The sequence below is a fragment of the Atheta coriaria genome, unplaced genomic scaffold (assembly GCF_025399875.1).
Source record: "Atheta coriaria isolate IRGN ID8LTWV9N9 unplaced genomic scaffold, Caltech_Dcor_3.1 hic_scaffold_3_pilon, whole genome shotgun sequence".
NCBI lineage: Eukaryota > Metazoa > Arthropoda > Insecta > Coleoptera > Staphylinidae > Dalotia > Dalotia coriaria.
This window is the reverse complement of record NW_027045445.1, coordinates 8,700,380-8,717,559: the sequence shown is the minus strand read 5'-3', so window position 1 is coordinate 8,717,559 and position 17,180 is coordinate 8,700,380. Positions and strand designations below refer to the sequence as shown.

Sequence of the window (17,180 nt, the reverse complement as noted above, 5' to 3'; positions counted from 1 at the left end):
AATGGTAAGTTATGATTAGTTTTCATATTAACAGGCATATTGGGTACACAGGGCATGCTTAGTTGAGTTATTTTGAGGATGTGAGTATAAAGCATCGGTGGTTCAGTGGTAGAATGCTCGCCTGCCACGCGGGCGGCCCGGGTTCGATTCCCGGCCGATGCAATCCTTTTATTATTATGTAGCATTAAAAAAATAATGTTTTATTTGTTTATCTTATAAAAAATACAAATTTACTTTCATGCACGTTCAAAATTAATAATTTAGTAATTTCAGCTTTTGATTTTGCATAGATTCTAAAAATTCTCCGTTTTTGTTTGGAAGTTAAAGTTGTTTTACTACCTGCGACCTTTCTACCTGCATCTTCTTCAAGCATTCCAAGAGAAATTGAACTCTGGGAAGCCAGAGAAGTCGAAATACCAGCAGCGTGTTTCAATGACTTGCTGCGTGAGAAATCTTCCAAGAAATGAAGTGAATGCTCATTCATGTGTTCAGTATTCTAATTTCGTTTGGAGTTATTTGCTCTTGCTATCTATTTATACATTGTTTAATTACGCATTGCGTGGCTTCCTCAAGCGCTTTACCCGTCAACACGTTGTTAACTGTTTCCTCTTTTTAATTACACATGTAATTCAAACACGTTTAGGGAACGCACAATACATGCCGCTCAAAAAATGCTTACAAATCTTTATAAATTTATTTTATCAATGAATGATTAATGGAAACAGTTGTAGAATTTAATCGAGAATCTGTTTTTGCAAGAATTATAATTATACCTCTTTACATTCAGGAATAATTGAATAATTTCTTCAAGAAATGAATGTAGTATGCACTTCTTGCACGCTCTGCGCCGTCATGGCGGCGTCCGTGCATTGATTTGTACGTTTTTTTCATTTTCTTCCCCAGTTACAGCTAGCGGGAGGACGAGAGAGGAATTTAATATCGCCCTCTCAAACCCGGTCCACCCAGTCCCGATTACGAAATTGCTGGAGCGAACGAGATGACAACATAGATCAAACAAAATGAAAATGATAGAGCATGCACGTTCATTCCGTCCGGAGCCACGCTTTACCCATTGGAACTGTCGTAATATCTTCGTAAAGCATACGTAAACAAGTGACAGTTCATTCCGCAGCAAGTAACTTTAACAAACCACTATAGTAGATGTAAATTGTCGCTTGTTTCCTATGTTAAGCCAAGTACAATGTGACGATACCAATGCACGTTGAGAACTTGTTAGCATCAAACGCATCAAAGTTGCGTTGGGTTGAATTTCGTTTGGAAAAATATTACGTCGCTGACAAGGCTTTGCTGGTTTGCGCTGCACTGCATTCGTGCGTCGTGTTGTGGGTGCTGTGTGTGTTTACGAGTGTAGAGCGCAACGACAAACGATCACTCGAGCAGTCGGGCTGAGTCAGTCGGCGCGGCATTACCACATTTCGCATTCGCAGGTAGAGCGGGTGTGGTACAGTCGTGTATTGTGAATCACTCATTGTGTTCCCGGACTGTGTGACGAAGCGACCTGCGGATTATCACTAGTTGTGTGCGGCTCGTCGAGTGTAAGGTATGTGATTTATCTTATGGAAGGTTTTTAAGTCACAGCCGTCGGTGCAATGTGCACGTAATGGCCGATAGCGCATGTCGATGAACTCTTTTCTTGAATAAGTGCATTCACTGCATACACTGCATTCCATTCTCTTGTCATTCGTTTTAACAATAGAAAACACTATCAAATTTGATATTTGCGCGTATAACAAAAGAAAATAAGCGTGTTTATAATAAATATTAAGTTTTGTGTGATATTTTAGGTGCTAAGTCGACTTAACACCGATTCACCATGAGTTACATGCAGGCGAATCAAAATCGGAACAGTAAGTAACAAATATTAGTCACAAATATGACATATTTAACTGATTTTCTTTTTCGCTTAGTGTCGCATGGTAATTACCAATCCGACATGCCGATCAACGCAAAAGAACAAACCCTGATGTGGCAACAGAACTCCTACATGGGAGATTCTGGCGTGCATTCCGGGGCCGCCACCCAAGTTCCATCTTTAACTGGAAAAGAAGATGAAGACATGGACTTTTTTGATCTGGATCAGGGTCTTCAAGGCTTCACACAGGATCAAGTTGATGACATGAACAATCAACTGAATCAAACGCGTTCGCAACGCGTGCGAGCTGCAATGTTTCCGGAAACTCTTGAAGAAGGCATCGAAATCCCTTCAACTCAATTCGATCCCGGCAATCAGACGGCTGTGCAACGCCTGGCTGAACCCAGCCAGATGCTAAAACATGCTGTGGTTAACTTGATTAATTATCAGGATGACGCTGATCTTGCAACGCGTGCTGTACCAGAGTTGATTAAACTCTTGAATGATGAAGATCAGGTTGTTGTATCGCAGGCCGCCATGATGGTGCATCAACTGTCGAAGAAAGAAGCCTCGCGTCATGCTATCATGAACAGTCCGCAAATGGTCGCTGCTCTCGTTCGTGCCATTTCCAACTCCAATGATTTGGAAACCACCAAGGCTGCGGTTGGAACAATGCATAAATTATCGCATCATCGACAGGGATTGCTCGCCATATTCAAAAGCGGTGGTATTCCAGCGCTGGTTAAACTTCTAAGCTCTCCTGTTGAGAGTGTTTTGTTTTATGCAATTACAACATTGCATAATTTACTGTTGCATCAAGACGGATCCAAGATGGCGGTGCGTTTGGCTGGTGGCCTACAGAAGATGGTCGCATTGTTGAATCGCAACAATGTGAAATTCCTAGCGATTGTTACTGATTGCCTGCAGATTTTGGCGTATGGTAATCAAGAAAGCAAGTTGATTATTCTTGCGTCGCAGGGTCCAGTTGAGTTGGTGCGCATTATGCGCTCGTATGATTACGAGAAGTTGTTGTGGACCACCTCAAGGGTATTGAAGGTTTTATCGGTTTGTTCGAGTAATAAACCAGCCATTGTTGAAGCTGGTGGTATGCAAGCCTTGGCCATGCATCTTGTTGATTCCAGTCAACGATTGGTGCAGAACTGTTTGTGGACATTGAGAAACTTGTCTGATGCGGCTACAAAGGTTGAGAATTTGGAAAATATGTTACAATCATTGGTGCAGGTTCTACAATCACCAGACAGTAATGTTGTAACATGCGCCGCTGGCATTCTCTCCAACTTGACTTGTAACAATCATAGAAACAAGGTGACTGTTTGTCAAGTTGGTGGAGTTGATGCACTGGTGAGAACTATTGTCACCGCTGGTGATCGTGAAGAGATCACAGAACCTGCTGTGTGCGCTTTGCGTCATTTAACTTCAAGGCATTCAGAATCTGAAATGGCGCAAAATTCAGTGCGTTTGAATTATGGTATTCAGGTGATCGTGAAACTCCTAAGTCCGCCGTCAAGATGGCCGCTGATCAAGGCTGTGATTGGTCTGATTCGCAACCTTGCATTGTGTCCGGCCAATCATGCACCATTGAGAGAACATGGCGCTGTGCATCATTTAGTGCAGTTGTTGATGAGGGCTTTCCAGGATACACAAAGACAGAGGTCGAGTGTAACAAGTGCTGGGTCTACAACCGCGGCAAATTATGCTGATGGTGTAAGAATGGAGGAGATTGTCGAAGGGACTGTGGGAGCGTTGCATATTTTAGCGCGTGAAGCACACAACAGGGCGGTTATCAGACAGCAGATGGTGACGCCGATTTTCGTGCAATTGCTGTTCAATGATATTGAGAATATTCAACGCGTCGCAGCTGGCGTGCTTTGCGAATTGGCTGCTGATAAGGAAGGTGCGGAGTTGATCGAGCAGGAGGGTGCCACTGCCCCGCTGACGGAACTTTTACATTCCCGTAATGAAGGTATGCAGAATATTTTATAATTTTAGTTTTAATTCTAATATTTATTATTTAAATTTGTTAGGAGTGGCAACTTATGCAGCTGCAGTGCTCTTCCGCATGAGTGAAGATAAACCGCAGGATTACAAGAAGCGTCTTTCCATGGAATTGGGTAATTCGCTCTTCAGAGAGGAGAATTTGTGGAATGCTGACCTTGGAATGGCTTCTGACCTCCAGGTATTTATAATTTTCTTATTTATTTACTCTGAAAGTGTTTGCTGTAAAATATTATTTGAGTTATTATTTGTTGATTGGTAGAGGGCGTTGTGTTTTATTTTGTAAATTTTGTTTTGCATTTTTTTCTTTTCACCTCATTCTAGGACATTTTGAGTCCTGATCAACCATATGATATTTACGCACAAAGCCCACCTAGCGTGCACAGCAGTCATGGCGGACGGGCACAATATCAGCAACCAGGTAATCACCGAAACACTTTTGCAACATAACCTAAACTTTGATCCTACCTATAACACCTAACCTAATTTGTTTTCTTTCTGCATGAATTAACTTATATGTGTAAAGTTTCGAAGGCGGAAAAGGTAACAATACTAACTGTAAATATGTAACATCCATTAAAAACTGTTTTATTTTTATTCTTATAATATTTTTGTTGTGTTTAGGGTATGACCAGATACCAATAGACATGCAGGGCCTAGAAATCGGCTCGCACGGAGGTACTGGTTCTCCCTTTGGGGTGCTGGATGCAATGGATGTCGGTAATGATCCGACCGACCTCGACTTTGACACCATGGACCAGTTGCCGCCTCCGCCGACTGATAACAGCCAAGTGGCAGCTTGGTACGACACCGACTTGTAAACGTTTGTTTTAATTGTGTGTGTGTCTCTTGCTGGCGACAGTAAGATTTTTATGAGCAGCGAATCTTTTTATACAACAATTAACTTAATTTTAATTAATACATAAACAACTTTTAATTTAAAGTTTATTGAAATAGTGCTAGAAACATCGCAACTTTTCGTTTCATCGTAAAGTAAGAATATGCATTTAGATAAATTTATTTTTATGTTGATGTTAACAAACATTTGGCATTTTATTCTACAAAATTTATCATGGAACAAATTGAACCGATACAGGGTAGTTATTAAGGACATATTGTCCACATAGTATATTAACTTTGTGTATTATCGGTAGAGATGTTCACAAAATGACATAGGAAATATATACTACTACTATAATCAAAATAACGATTTTTGCAATTAAATATTCACTGAAATTTTGAAATGTGTGCATATGTCCTTGGGTTCTGTTCGGCTTACATGTTGTTTGTGACTTTAGCTGCGTTGCGATTCGGATAGTGCGCGGTGCTCTCCGCAAATGTTAACGGGTATATCCGCTTTACTTGGTTGCATACGTTGTAGGTCTACCAATTGCAGAATGTATTATCAAACTAGTTGTTTGGTGATGGTCCCGCGTTTTCGATTCAACGCGATATATTTTGCTTGCACTAGCGTACTATATACCTGTATCTCTCTGTTTGTGCCTAAACCAGTTGCGCATGCCTGCAATCTTAGTATTACAGTCTAGTATGGTTCGGTCTGCCGGTGAGAACGTTAGCATGCCTTATGGCTCGCGATCATTATTGAGTATTTAATTTGGTTAATCAATTTATATTCGATAACCGCATATCTCTCGCGTTTTGCTGTTATAGTTTCATAATTTATTTTTTGCAAGTGACTTCACACACAGAAATCGTGATAATCGAACTAATTTTCTCTTTCAATGACCGCCGTTTGCTATTGTTTATCAACTAATATGGGCATCGCAATTGAAGAAAGTGACGCTAATCGTACGTGATGTGCGGTACCATATTCAGGTAAGTTTTCAATTAAATTATTCCCTATCCCCAATGTATACGTGTAGACATTGCATACTAGGATTGTATTCACCTTCTCTCGGCGTACCTACCGGTCTGTTAGTAAATAAACAACATTTATTATCGGCTTCACTGATAACTTGTGGCGTGATGTTACAGTATCTTCCGCAGCGCGTGCGTCTAGTTGAATTTGATTCGTTCTTATTTCAACTGTTCAAAATGTAACAAATGTTTTATTTTGATATTTCCATTACATTCAAAATTTTATACTTTCTTTTGCGTTTAACAGGCTTTGCTTGTGAGGCGTCTTGAATGTTATCCACATGGGGATTCCGTACGAGTGAAAATACATGCTACGTTTTAGCATCATCGAAATCACGCTAGAAATCCTTAAAACCGCTCTCAAAGTTATAAAATTTTTATGAATTTGCGACACAGGCGGTGGAAAATCGGCTACCGTCTCGGGAATCGTTCGTGCAATTTTAATTATTCTTTCAAATTTAGGGCGAGATATTATTGGACATTGCCGGCCCTCATAAACACGCTAAAAACGCTTAAAAATTGCTTTGAAACTTTTAATAATTTTGTGAATTTTTGAAACACGCGGTGGAAATTTGACTGTATCTCGGGAACTGTTCGTGCGATTTCAATTATTCTTTCAAATTTAGATAAAGCAACACGCCGTGGAAATTCGGCTGTATCTCGGAATTATAATAAATCGTCAAAAATTGAAAAATTGCAATTTTTAGCACTTTCAGTCGTGTTTTTAGATAGTAGAAAGACCAATCTTGCATCAGATTGTAAGTATTTAATTTATTTATCTTTTTCTTAAATAACTTCTGTGCCTAGCTCACAAATTAACCCCCAAAATTGCATTTTTATGTTCGCAGGAGTAATTTTGGCTGGTTTTAGGGACTTTGCACCTGAGTCTAACACTGTAGAAGGACCATTCTTGCATTAGATTGTAAGTATTTAATCCCTTTGTCATTTTCCTAAATAACTTTTGTGATTATCTCACAAATTGATCCCAAAAATTACAATTTTATGTTCGAAGGACTAATTTTTGCCGGTTTTAGGGATTTTGTACCTGAGTGTGACACCGCAGAAGGACCATTCTTGCATCAGATTGTGAGTATTTAATTTCTTTATCATTTTTCTAAATAACTTTTGTGATTATCTCACAAATTGATCCCCAAAATTACATTTTTATGTTCGAAGGACTAATTTTTTCCGGTTTTAGTGATTTTGCACCTGAGTTTGACACCGTAGAAGGACCATTCTTGCATCAGATTATAAGTATTTAGTTTCTTTATCATTTTCCTAAATAACTTTTGTGATTATCTCACAAATTGATCCCCAAAATTACATTTTTATGTTCGAAGGACTAATTTTTGCCGGTTTTAGGGATTTCGTACCTGAGTCTGACACCGCAGAAGAACTATTCTTGCATCAGATTGTGAGTATTTAATTTCTTTATCATTTTTCGAAATAACTTTTGTGATTATCTCAAAAATTGATCCCCAAAATTACATTTTTATGTTCGAAGGACTAATTTTTGCCGGTTTTAGGGATTTTGCACCTGAGTCTGACACCGTAGAAGGACCATTCTTGCATGAGAATGTATGTATTTAATTTTTAATTGTGAACATTCCGAATTAGAAGATTAAATCGTAATTATCTCGACAAGGGCTAGAAGATAAAGAACTTCATACTTTTTATCCTTGAAAAATTCTCTACAAGATGGCATCTTTATTAAAAAATGATGAAAATGGCACAAAAAAATTTTAACGAAAGATTTTGTTATAAAAAAGGCAAAAGATTTCTCTTCTTAATGCTCGAAATTAAAAGTTGAAATTTTTTAATCCTGTTTTCAAATTCTTATAGACAATTTCATTCTACATCAATCATTTTTGTAACTTTTTTTGCTAGCATTAACCGTTTAGGCCCTATTTGCAATTTTATAGAAACAAATTGAAATAATATATATAATAATCTGGCGGGAACTGTTTATGTTCACTTTCTGCGTTCCTAATACTATAGACTGATGAGCAGCAATTGCTCGACGAATTTTGTTGAGAAATCTAATGAATTTTATAACACCATATTCTTTTTGATATTAGGATCGCAGAAAGTGCAGTAGGCAGCTGAATTTCCAGCAGTCTCACTTAATTATTTAGGATTTTTGGAACACAAGCAGAGCTTACCTCAAATCAAATTGAATGAACCAAAAGTAATAAACACTACCCTGATGTTTTAAATTTTGTTTTGTGTCTGCTATGCTGCTTGTGTCGGCGCAGCGCGTCAGTTTTTTTGCTTATTTAGATAGTACTGGTAGGGGCTATCTTCTTTGTCCTGATATCAATTCTCTTTGCAGTTTAGTCGATCGCGCGCTGTGCTGCGGTTAACACGTGTTTTGGTCGTCAGTCGATCTGCGTAGCGACTTTTCGCGTGTCTTACTTTAATTCTGTAATTGCCTTCATTGGCCTTTCGTAACAGGCTAATGTGGCACAACCCCAATTAATCATCGGTTCGGTTCGCTTGTGCGCTTGTTACGTCGGCCGTCGCTAAGTATTATTCGGTTGTGGCATTATCTACAACCGAGTTGGTCTTTATGTGCGCCGCGTGCGTGTTTATCGGCAGTCGTTTATCTTCTCGCATATTGGCAAAACTAGGGTTTATTATTAATTCCTGCTGATAGACAACGTTGGTGCCCAGTTCTTGAGTATGGGAGCCATGGAATCTGCGATATCCATAAAAGAAGTATTGGAGATGCGCACATTTTAAGTTAAGTCTTTATTGCTACGTGATTTGAAATTCGTCAATGTTTTTTTTAATTTGACTGACAAATGTATTTTAAATGTTGTCAATAAAACACATTGTAATGTTATAAACTAATTCTTAGTTCTTTGTGGCATCCCCTTTGTTGTTTTCAGTATCGGTGTCTTAAATCATATAGTATATACATCTTACGTGCGGGAAGCGTGTACAATGCATTGCTGTTGCTTGAATTGTGTTGTTGTTTTTAAAAACATGATAAAAACAGAAACATATATAGAAGAATCAAATAACAATGATAAAAACACTCGGTGGTCGAGTGGAGACGTGCACCTGCTGGCATGCTAGCAGACACGGATCGAATCTCAGGTATAAAAGGCATTTTTCTCAAATATAAAAATATCAGGTGTAATTTGGGTTGCATATATGAATTGCAACGAAATATAAGAGAATTGAAATATATGTGAAGGCAACATGAGAAGTAAGAAAGTCAAAGGAGAACGGGAGATCAGGGAAATAGAGAAGTAGTAGAGAATGAGAGAATAGAAGAAGATAGAAGAAGATAGAAGAAGGAGAATAGAAAGTAGAGTAGAGAAGAGGAGGAGATAGAAGAAAGAGAACAGGGGAGGATCAGATTTTTAAATTTTTTGGCACGTGTCGTTATAAGACAGTCTACGGTCGATCTCCCAGAGCGCCTCCGGCGCTCTGGTCGATCGCCCACTGCTTCGATCCGTCCATTGCTCCCGGCCCATCCTACAGCTACGATGTCTCTGCGCTTCATCCCCGAAATTATCAGGCATATCAACAATTTTTATGGTGGGGGATCACCCCCAGAGAGAGGGAATTCCTTATAAGGACAATCCTTATAAAGTCTTGTAAAAATATTTCTAAGTTTTAAGTCGCCTCAAGAGAGGTGACACTTAAAAATATTCTTACAAGTTCTGACCTGTAGCTGAAATGAAAGAAGGAGCACACAAATCACACAGGATACCTTAACAATTTTTATAGTGGGGATCATCCCCTGAGAGAGGGAATTCTCTTAGAGACCTGTTACTGAAATGATAGAAGAGGTTCACAAATCAAAGAAGTCAATATATCTTACTATTCATTTATTAACAATAGAATACAAGTATATATTTTACAAGTCAACAGAATACATGTCGCCATATTGAAACAAGACTTACGACCTGCATAGCCGCGCACATGCAAGCAAGTTGCACTTCGCAAAGTACTACCGGGATAAAGAAATTAGAAAATAGACCATTTTCTACATGAGTGAAAATGGGAACAAATATACAGGGAGTTACAAAAAGAAAATTATAAGTGCAAACGAAAACCTCTAAACATTACAAACGCTCGTTTTCACCGACAATCAGGAAAACAAATATACAGGGTGTTACAAATAGAAAATTCAAAATGCAAAGAAGAAAAACCTAAAACAACAACTAATGCTAAATTTTCACGGACAACAAGGAAAACAAATATACAGGGTGCTGCAAACAGGAATTTACTACATCACAAAAGAAAATGCCGAGTTCAAGATAGAAAATATTAGGAAACACTAAATGTCGACAGTTTTTCATAGGAAATTAAGGAAAACAAATATACAGGGTGTTACAAAAAGAAAATCAATAGTACAAAGAAGGAAACAGTCGGGAATACCAAATTTAGAAAACTTATAATAGGAAGTCAAGAAAAACAAACATACAGGGTGATACAAACAGGAAATTCCTAAAATTAAAAATAAGATACAAAGTTTAGGTAGAAAACGACCCAGAAACGACCAATTTAGTCAGTTTAGTCAGTCGCTACATTTTATTAGAAAATTCAAAATTTTCGATGCAGAGAATTTCATTCATAATTAGAAGGTGACACAACAAGAAAATTTAAACTAATACCTGTTTCTCTCAGAATATCAAGAAATGGAAAGGTAGAGCAGCTAGAGTTGTGAATAAATAAAACATCAATATGAATTTTATTGCGATCTTGAAATTTGCCTTGCGAAGCTTCTCCAGATACGCCACAAGCAAGGCAAAATGTGTCCGCCGACGGCAACTCAAGCACACACGCGGAAGAAAATTAAATCGTCTTTTACAAATATATTACTCTCAATAATTAATTGCCAAACTACGAAAATACGTTAAACAGCCTGCAGATTTATGAAATAAAAATGCGAGCAAGGAAAATTTCACGTTATTAAACCGATGATTGACATGACCATACTCTGCGGGTAGATCCAAGTCGCATCCGACGGCACGCATCAATTTTGTGTTGTTACGGTATTCACGTTACATGCAATTTTAGATAAATATGAAAGTATAATGTAATAACGTTTACAAACTTACCAGTGCATCAGGTAATCATAGAAAGTACTGAAACAAGAAAACAACACGTGTGTGAGAACTCGCACTATGATGCACACTTATATATATTCGCTTTGAGGGATAATGAACCTGTACTATTTTAACACACAATTTTCCCGGAATATCCTGCCAAGGACAGTCGTTAATTACACTAACTTAAAATTACGAATAGGATACATATTTCTAATTCCAATTCTCAACATCGAAATAATCCAATAGCCGACACGCACATGGAAACACCAGTTTTACAATCATTTTACGCACAAATCATCCTTAGCAAAACAATCTACATGTCTGTTGTCATTAGGTGCCGTTAGAAATGCTTATTTTTAATCAATAATAAAATGTAATGTAATCGGAATAAATGAAAGAATGATGCCGAGCCGCGTGCAGGTAAGAACAGACTGAAGCGGTCGAATGTTAGTAGCATGAGAGGCAGAACTGCGCACGTTTATAGCGATATAAAAACTTGTTTATACACAAACCCCGATATGCGTGTAGAATAGAAATAGCACATTTTTGAAGTACACTAAAATAAAGTAAAATATAATAATTCAAAAAATATAATCAGTTGTTAATTTCAGCGCATTCGGTTCGCGCGTTATACTAACGAAACTACTGCGTATATGCGAATAAACACAACTATCATTATAACTCGCGTTAAGGAATTTTCTCACAATAAATTTCGATACAAAGAAATAAAGAGTTAAATTCCGCAACTGGGAAAAATAATCCGAACTTAGTCTAAGACCGCGTTCGCGTGTTACAATATTAAAAAAGTACAATTCCGTATACACACAACTATCAATATAACTCGCGTTACGGAATTTTCTCGCAATAAATTTCGATACAGGGAAATAAAGAATTAAATTCCGCATCTGGGAAAATTATTCCGAACTTAGTTTAAGACGGCGTTCGCGTGTTATAATAAAAAAACTACAATTCCTAGCGCAACGAGTACTATTGCGTATACACACAACTATCAATATAACTCGCGTTACGGAATTTTCTCGCAATAAATTTCGATACAGGGAAATAAAGAATTAAATTCCGCATCTGGGAAAATTATTCCGAACTTAGTTTAAGACCGCGTTCGCGTGTTATAATAAAAAAACTACAATTCCTAGCGCAACGAGTACTATTGCGTATACACACAACTATCAATATAACTCGCGTTACGGAATTTTCTCGCAATAAATATCGATACAGGGAAATAAAGAATTAAATTCCGCATCTGGGAAAATTATTCCAAACTTAGTTTAAGACGGCGTTCGCGTGTTATAATAAAAAAACTACAATTCCTAGCGCAACGAGTACTATTGCGTATACACACAACTATCAATATAACTCGCGTTACGGAATTTTCTCGCAATAAATATCGATACAGGGAAATAAAGAATTAAATTCCGCATCTGGGAAAATTATTCCAAAGTTAGTTTAAAGACGGCGTTCGCGTGTTATAATAAAAAAACTACAATTCCTAGCGCAACGAGTACTATTGCGTATATGAGTATACACACAACTATCAATATAACTCGCGTTACGGAATTTTCTCGCAATAAATATCGATACAGGGAAATAAAGAATTAAATTCCGCATCTGGGAAAATTATTCCAAACTTAGTTTAAGACGGCGTTCGCGTGTTATAATAAAAAAACTACAATTCCTAGCGCAACGAGTACTATTGCGTATATGAGTATACACACAACTATCAATATAACTCGCGTTACGGAATTTTCTCGCAATAAATATCGATACAGGGAAATAAAGAATTAAATTCCGCATCTGGGAAAATTATTCCAAACTTAGTTTAAGACGGCGTTCGCGTGTTATAATAAAAAAACTACAATTACTAGCGCAACGAGTACTATTGCGTATATGAGTATACACACAACTATCAATATAACTCGCGTTACGGAATTTTCTCGCAATAAATATCGATACAGGGAAATAAAGAATTAAATTACGCATCTGGGAAAATTAATCCGAAATCACTTTAAGACCGCGTTCGCGTGTTATACTTAAAAATCTACAATATCGCTTGCCGATAATTATATAGAAATAAGCAATACAAATCTACTTTACGATTTTTAGGTCATGCTAGGGCCATCTATGAATGATACAGTAGTTTCAAAATTTAGATTATTAAAAAGTAATGAAAAACTAAAATTCGATTCGTCTAATTCTGATTTCTTATGCTGACAGAGTGCAAGATTTTACATAAAATATTTAAGTGATATCTGCTTAAGTGATCTGCTGATAATAAAAATGTTTTGCATTCTTGATGATTTTTATAATAAACTAAAAATTAATATAAAACTGTTAGTTATATTCATGAAAGAATTGAAGAATATTTGCTTATTTACGATGCAAATATAACAAACAGCAACGGTGTGTTTTGATTCCACGAAATAAAAATTCGATATCTGCAGGTAAACAAACTTATCTCTTGCGCGAAATCGCGTGATTGCACACGGACACGGTGTGCACTCACTACCACCGACAAGCAATATTTAACGCGAAAACGTGCATCGTCGTGCCATCTAACTGACTATCTAGTAATGGCAGGTTCAAATTTAAAACACATTTTATCTAATATGCAACAAAATTGATATTGCATGAAAATGCCATTCATAAGCAATTTAATAATGTCTATTAAATCGCAATATTTCTTTAATATGGCACAACATAATAATATTATATTCACACATCAGAGAAAAACAAACATTATGTGCGGAGTATCGAAATGGTGAGATAAAAATTACTTACTCAAGCACGAAGGGACCTCCCAAAAACGGGGAACAACATGGCAATCAATCCAATTGATCTAGCGACTGACAACGTCACACAATAACCGACAATAAAACCGCAGCATTCTTGTAATTTGAAATATAAACATCAAAAGCGAGCAAAAAATCATTTACGTAAACGCACTATTAATCATTCACAAAACACAGATGATGCATGTTACATGTCGATTCATGACCGAATATAATGCAAATGTAGAAAATAGAAGTCCGAGAAAAAAAATACGCGTCGCGCGAAATGCGTCTGGATACGCCAGCGCCAGACACGAAACTGGCTGCAAACCATGGGCAGCGTAAGCCGAAGCCGTGCCAGTAACGTCGCGAGAGTTTATGATAAGAAAGCAAGAGATGCGCAAAGCCGGCGCGTCGACGGCCCGCGACCTTGTACGAGAATTACATTTGGCACGGTTCATATATGCGATCTAAGTGCTAAAAGTGACATTTTGCAATTTTTGCCCATTTTATTCAATTGCGAATATCTCGTAAACTAAAAGAAATATTTAAGATCTGATCGCTGCGTCTTAATCTACAGACCAATCTCTATCAGATAGGCTATTTAAAGTGGAAATCTGAGAGATGAAATTTTAAGTCTTAAGAAAAATTGCCAAGGGGGTGCTTGATACTTTTTTTCGACGATTTTCAAAAATTCATATCTCTTAAACTAAAAGAGATAGCTACTAACGAATTGTTGATTATGAAAGATTGGAAGATTCTCTATCAGACAAAAATATAAAATAATTATATTTCCTACAGTAAAAGGTCGAAAAACGCGACTAAAAGTGCTAAAAAGTGACATTTTGCAATTTTTGCCCATTTTATTCAATCGCGAATATCTCGTAAACTAAAAGAGATAATTAAGATCTGATCGCAGCGTCTTAATCTACAGACCAATCTCTATCAGATAGGCTATTTAAAGTGGAAATCTGAGAGATGAAATTTTAAGTCTTAAGAAAAAATTGCCAAGGGGGGGTGCTTGATACTTTTTTTCGACGATTTTCAAAAATTCATATCTCTTAAACTAAAAGAGATAGCTACTAACGAATTGTTGATTATGAAAGATTGGAAGATTCTCTATCAGACAAAAATATAAAATAATTATATTTCCTACAGTAAAAGGTCGAAAAACGCGACTAAAAGTGCTAAAAAGTGACATTTTGCAATTTTTGCCCATTTTATTCAATCGCGAATATCTCGTAAACTAAAAGAGATAATTAAGATCTGATCGCAGCGTCTTAATCTACAGACCAATCTCTATCAGATAGGCTATTTAAAGTGGAAATCTGAGAGATGAAATTTTAAGTCTTAAGAAAAAATTGCCAAGGGGTGCTTGATACTTTTTTTCGACGATTTTCAAAAATTCATATCTCTTAAACTAAAAGAGATAGCTACTAACGAATTGTTGATTATGAAAGATTGGAAGATTCTCTATCAGACAAAAATATAAAATAATTATATTTCCTACAGTAAAAGGTCGAAAAACGCGACTAAAAGTGCTAAAAAGTGACATTTTGCAATTTTTGCCCATTTTATTCAATCGCGAATATCTCGTAAACTAAAAGAGATAATTAAGATCTGATCGCAGCGTCTTAATCTACAGACCAATCTCTATCAGATAGGCTATTTAAAGTGGAAATCTGAGAGATGAAATTTTAAGTCTTAAGAAAAAATTGCCAAGGGGGGGTGCTTGATACTTTTTTTCGACGATTTTCAAAAATTCATATCTCTTAAACTAAAAGAGATAGCTACTAACGAATTGTTGATTATGAAAGATTGGAAGATTCTCTATCAGACAAAAATATAAAATAATTATATTTCCTACAGTAAAAGGTCGAAAAACGCGACTAAAAGTGCTAAAAAGTGACATTTTGCAATTTTTGCCCATTTTATTCAATCGCGAATATCTCGTAAACTAAAAGAGATAATTAAGATCTGATCGCAGCGTCTTAATCTACAGACCAATCTCTATCAGATAGGCTATTTAAAGTGGAAATCTGAGAGATGAAATTTTAAGTCTTAAGAAAAAATTGCCAAGGGGGGGTGCTTGATACTTTTTTTCGACGATTTTCAAAAATTCATATCTCTTAAACTAAAAGAGATAGCTACTAACGAATTGTTGATTATGAAAGATTGGAAGATTCTCTATCAGACAAAAATATAAAATAATTATATTTCCTACAGTAAAAGGTCGAAAAACGCGACTAAAAGTGCAAAAAGTGACATTTTGCAATTTTTGCCCATTTTATTCAATCGCGAATATCTCGTAAACTAAAAGAGATAATTAAGATCTGATCGCAGCGTCTTAATCTACAGACCAATCTCTATTAGATAGGCTATTTAAAGTGGAAATCTGGGAGATGAAATTTTAATTCTTAAGAAAAAATTGCCAAGGGGGTGGGGGGTGTGCTTGATACTTTTTTTCGACGATTTTTGATAATTAATATCTCTTAAACTAAAAGCGAGAGCTATCAACAAATTATTGATTATGAAAAACTAGAAAATTGTCTATCAGATAAAAATATAAAATAATTATATTTCCTACAGTAAAAGGTGAAAAACGCGACTAAAAGTGCTAAAAAGTGAAATTTTTCAATTTTTGCCCATTTTATTCAATCGCGAATATCTCGTAAACTAAAAGCGATAGAAAGGAACGAATCACAAGGTGTTAATCTACGGAAAATTCTCTATCAAATAAGCTAGTGAAATTGGTAAAGTCTCTATCAGATGGAAATTTAAAATTAATTAAAATATTTGGGTTAAACGATATTACATACAATTTCCAATATTATTATTAATTGACGGTTTAAACAAAAATAATCAGAAAATCCACAACAATCCTACACAGTTGAGAATGAGTTATGTGTAAAACATCAGCGGTGTATTGCCAGAGAATAAGAGTTTAGGCGATAAAAAGTTGTTTAAACGTTGAAACCGATAAGCGCGTAGAGCAAAAATTCCAATGTGCGCACTGCATAAAATCGCCTGTGTTGAATACAATTCGATGTACATATCTAGTTAATTACACGTTTCTACGACCGCGGGATGTTATAGAGATTTAATTTTAAAATGCAAAAATAAATAAGGATTTTTAATTGAATTATGAACTTACCAATGGATCAACGCCGAACTTCAACTGGTGTCCAACGGGATTCGTTCCAGCCACATGCAAGATCTAATATAGTTGTTGGTCGAATTGAATTCCGATGAGATGTAGAAAGTTGCGACACAGTGAACGGTAATCGCGTAGGGATGAAAATGATCCTAGTTCGAAAATATTCAATAAACAAGTAAAAACTGATAAAAGATATCGACTCGAATTCACAAGTAACATGGCGGCGGGCCACGAGAAACGCGTGCGGTCACACCGGAGAATCACGGCAAACTACCTGAGTAAAGCCGCGTGCGCTGAAAGTGCTTGCGCCGATCGCAGATTGTGCGCAGTGACCGCCCGTGGTAATACGTATCGGCGCAATATCAATGCGCATTGCACTAGGCTGGTAAACCATTTTAAAC

The 17,180-nt window shown here is 36.7% G+C and overlaps 1 protein-coding gene, 2 long non-coding RNA genes and 1 other non-coding gene across 7 annotated transcripts; 3 read left to right on the top strand and 1 right to left on the bottom strand.

Annotated features, from left to right (window-relative positions):
• Positions 1-91: 91 nt before the first annotated feature.
• TRNAG-GCC (transfer RNA glycine (anticodon GCC)) lies at positions 92-162 on the top strand. The gene has a single exon. It is a non-coding gene; the product is annotated as a tRNA-Gly (tRNA).
• A 1,124-nt stretch (positions 163-1,286) lies between these two features.
• Positions 1,287-5,133, top strand: arm (armadillo). 2 transcript variants are annotated; one of them, XM_065317658.1, is made up of 6 exons: positions 1,303-1,561; positions 1,806-1,868; positions 1,929-3,857; positions 3,919-4,070; positions 4,214-4,310; positions 4,514-5,133. In XM_065317658.1, exons 2-6 carry the CDS (start codon positions 1,835-1,837, stop codon positions 4,708-4,710), a joined length of 2,409 nt encoding a protein of 802 aa, XP_065173730.1. In that variant the 5' UTR covers positions 1,303-1,561; positions 1,806-1,834; the 3' UTR covers positions 4,711-5,133. The 2 variants fall into 2 exon arrangements, with proteins under 2 accessions (XP_065173731.1, XP_065173730.1); XM_065317659.1 differs by lacking the exon at positions 4,214-4,310 and having other exon boundaries at positions 1,287-1,561; positions 4,514-4,669.
• Positions 5,134-5,325: 192 nt separating this feature from the next.
• LOC135803926 (uncharacterized) lies at positions 5,326-8,616 on the top strand. Of its 2 annotated transcripts, none has more exons than XR_010550914.1 (7): positions 5,326-5,725; positions 6,616-6,689; positions 6,802-6,853; positions 6,966-7,021; positions 7,130-7,181; positions 7,294-7,345; positions 8,100-8,616. It is a non-coding gene; the product is annotated as an uncharacterized lncRNA (long non-coding RNA). The 2 variants fall into 2 exon arrangements; XR_010550913.1 differs by lacking the exon at positions 8,100-8,616 and adding an exon at positions 7,413-7,572 and having other exon boundaries at positions 5,327-5,725.
• A 980-nt stretch (positions 8,617-9,596) lies between these two features.
• Positions 9,597-17,034, bottom strand: LOC135803925 (uncharacterized). 2 transcript variants are annotated; one of them, XR_010550911.1, is made up of 2 exons: positions 16,777-17,034; positions 9,597-10,872 (listed from the first exon to the last, which is right to left on the bottom strand). It is a non-coding gene; the product is annotated as an uncharacterized lncRNA (long non-coding RNA). The 2 variants fall into 2 exon arrangements; XR_010550912.1 differs by lacking the exon at positions 16,777-17,034 and adding an exon at positions 11,020-13,541.
• Positions 17,035-17,180: the final 146 nt, after the last annotated feature.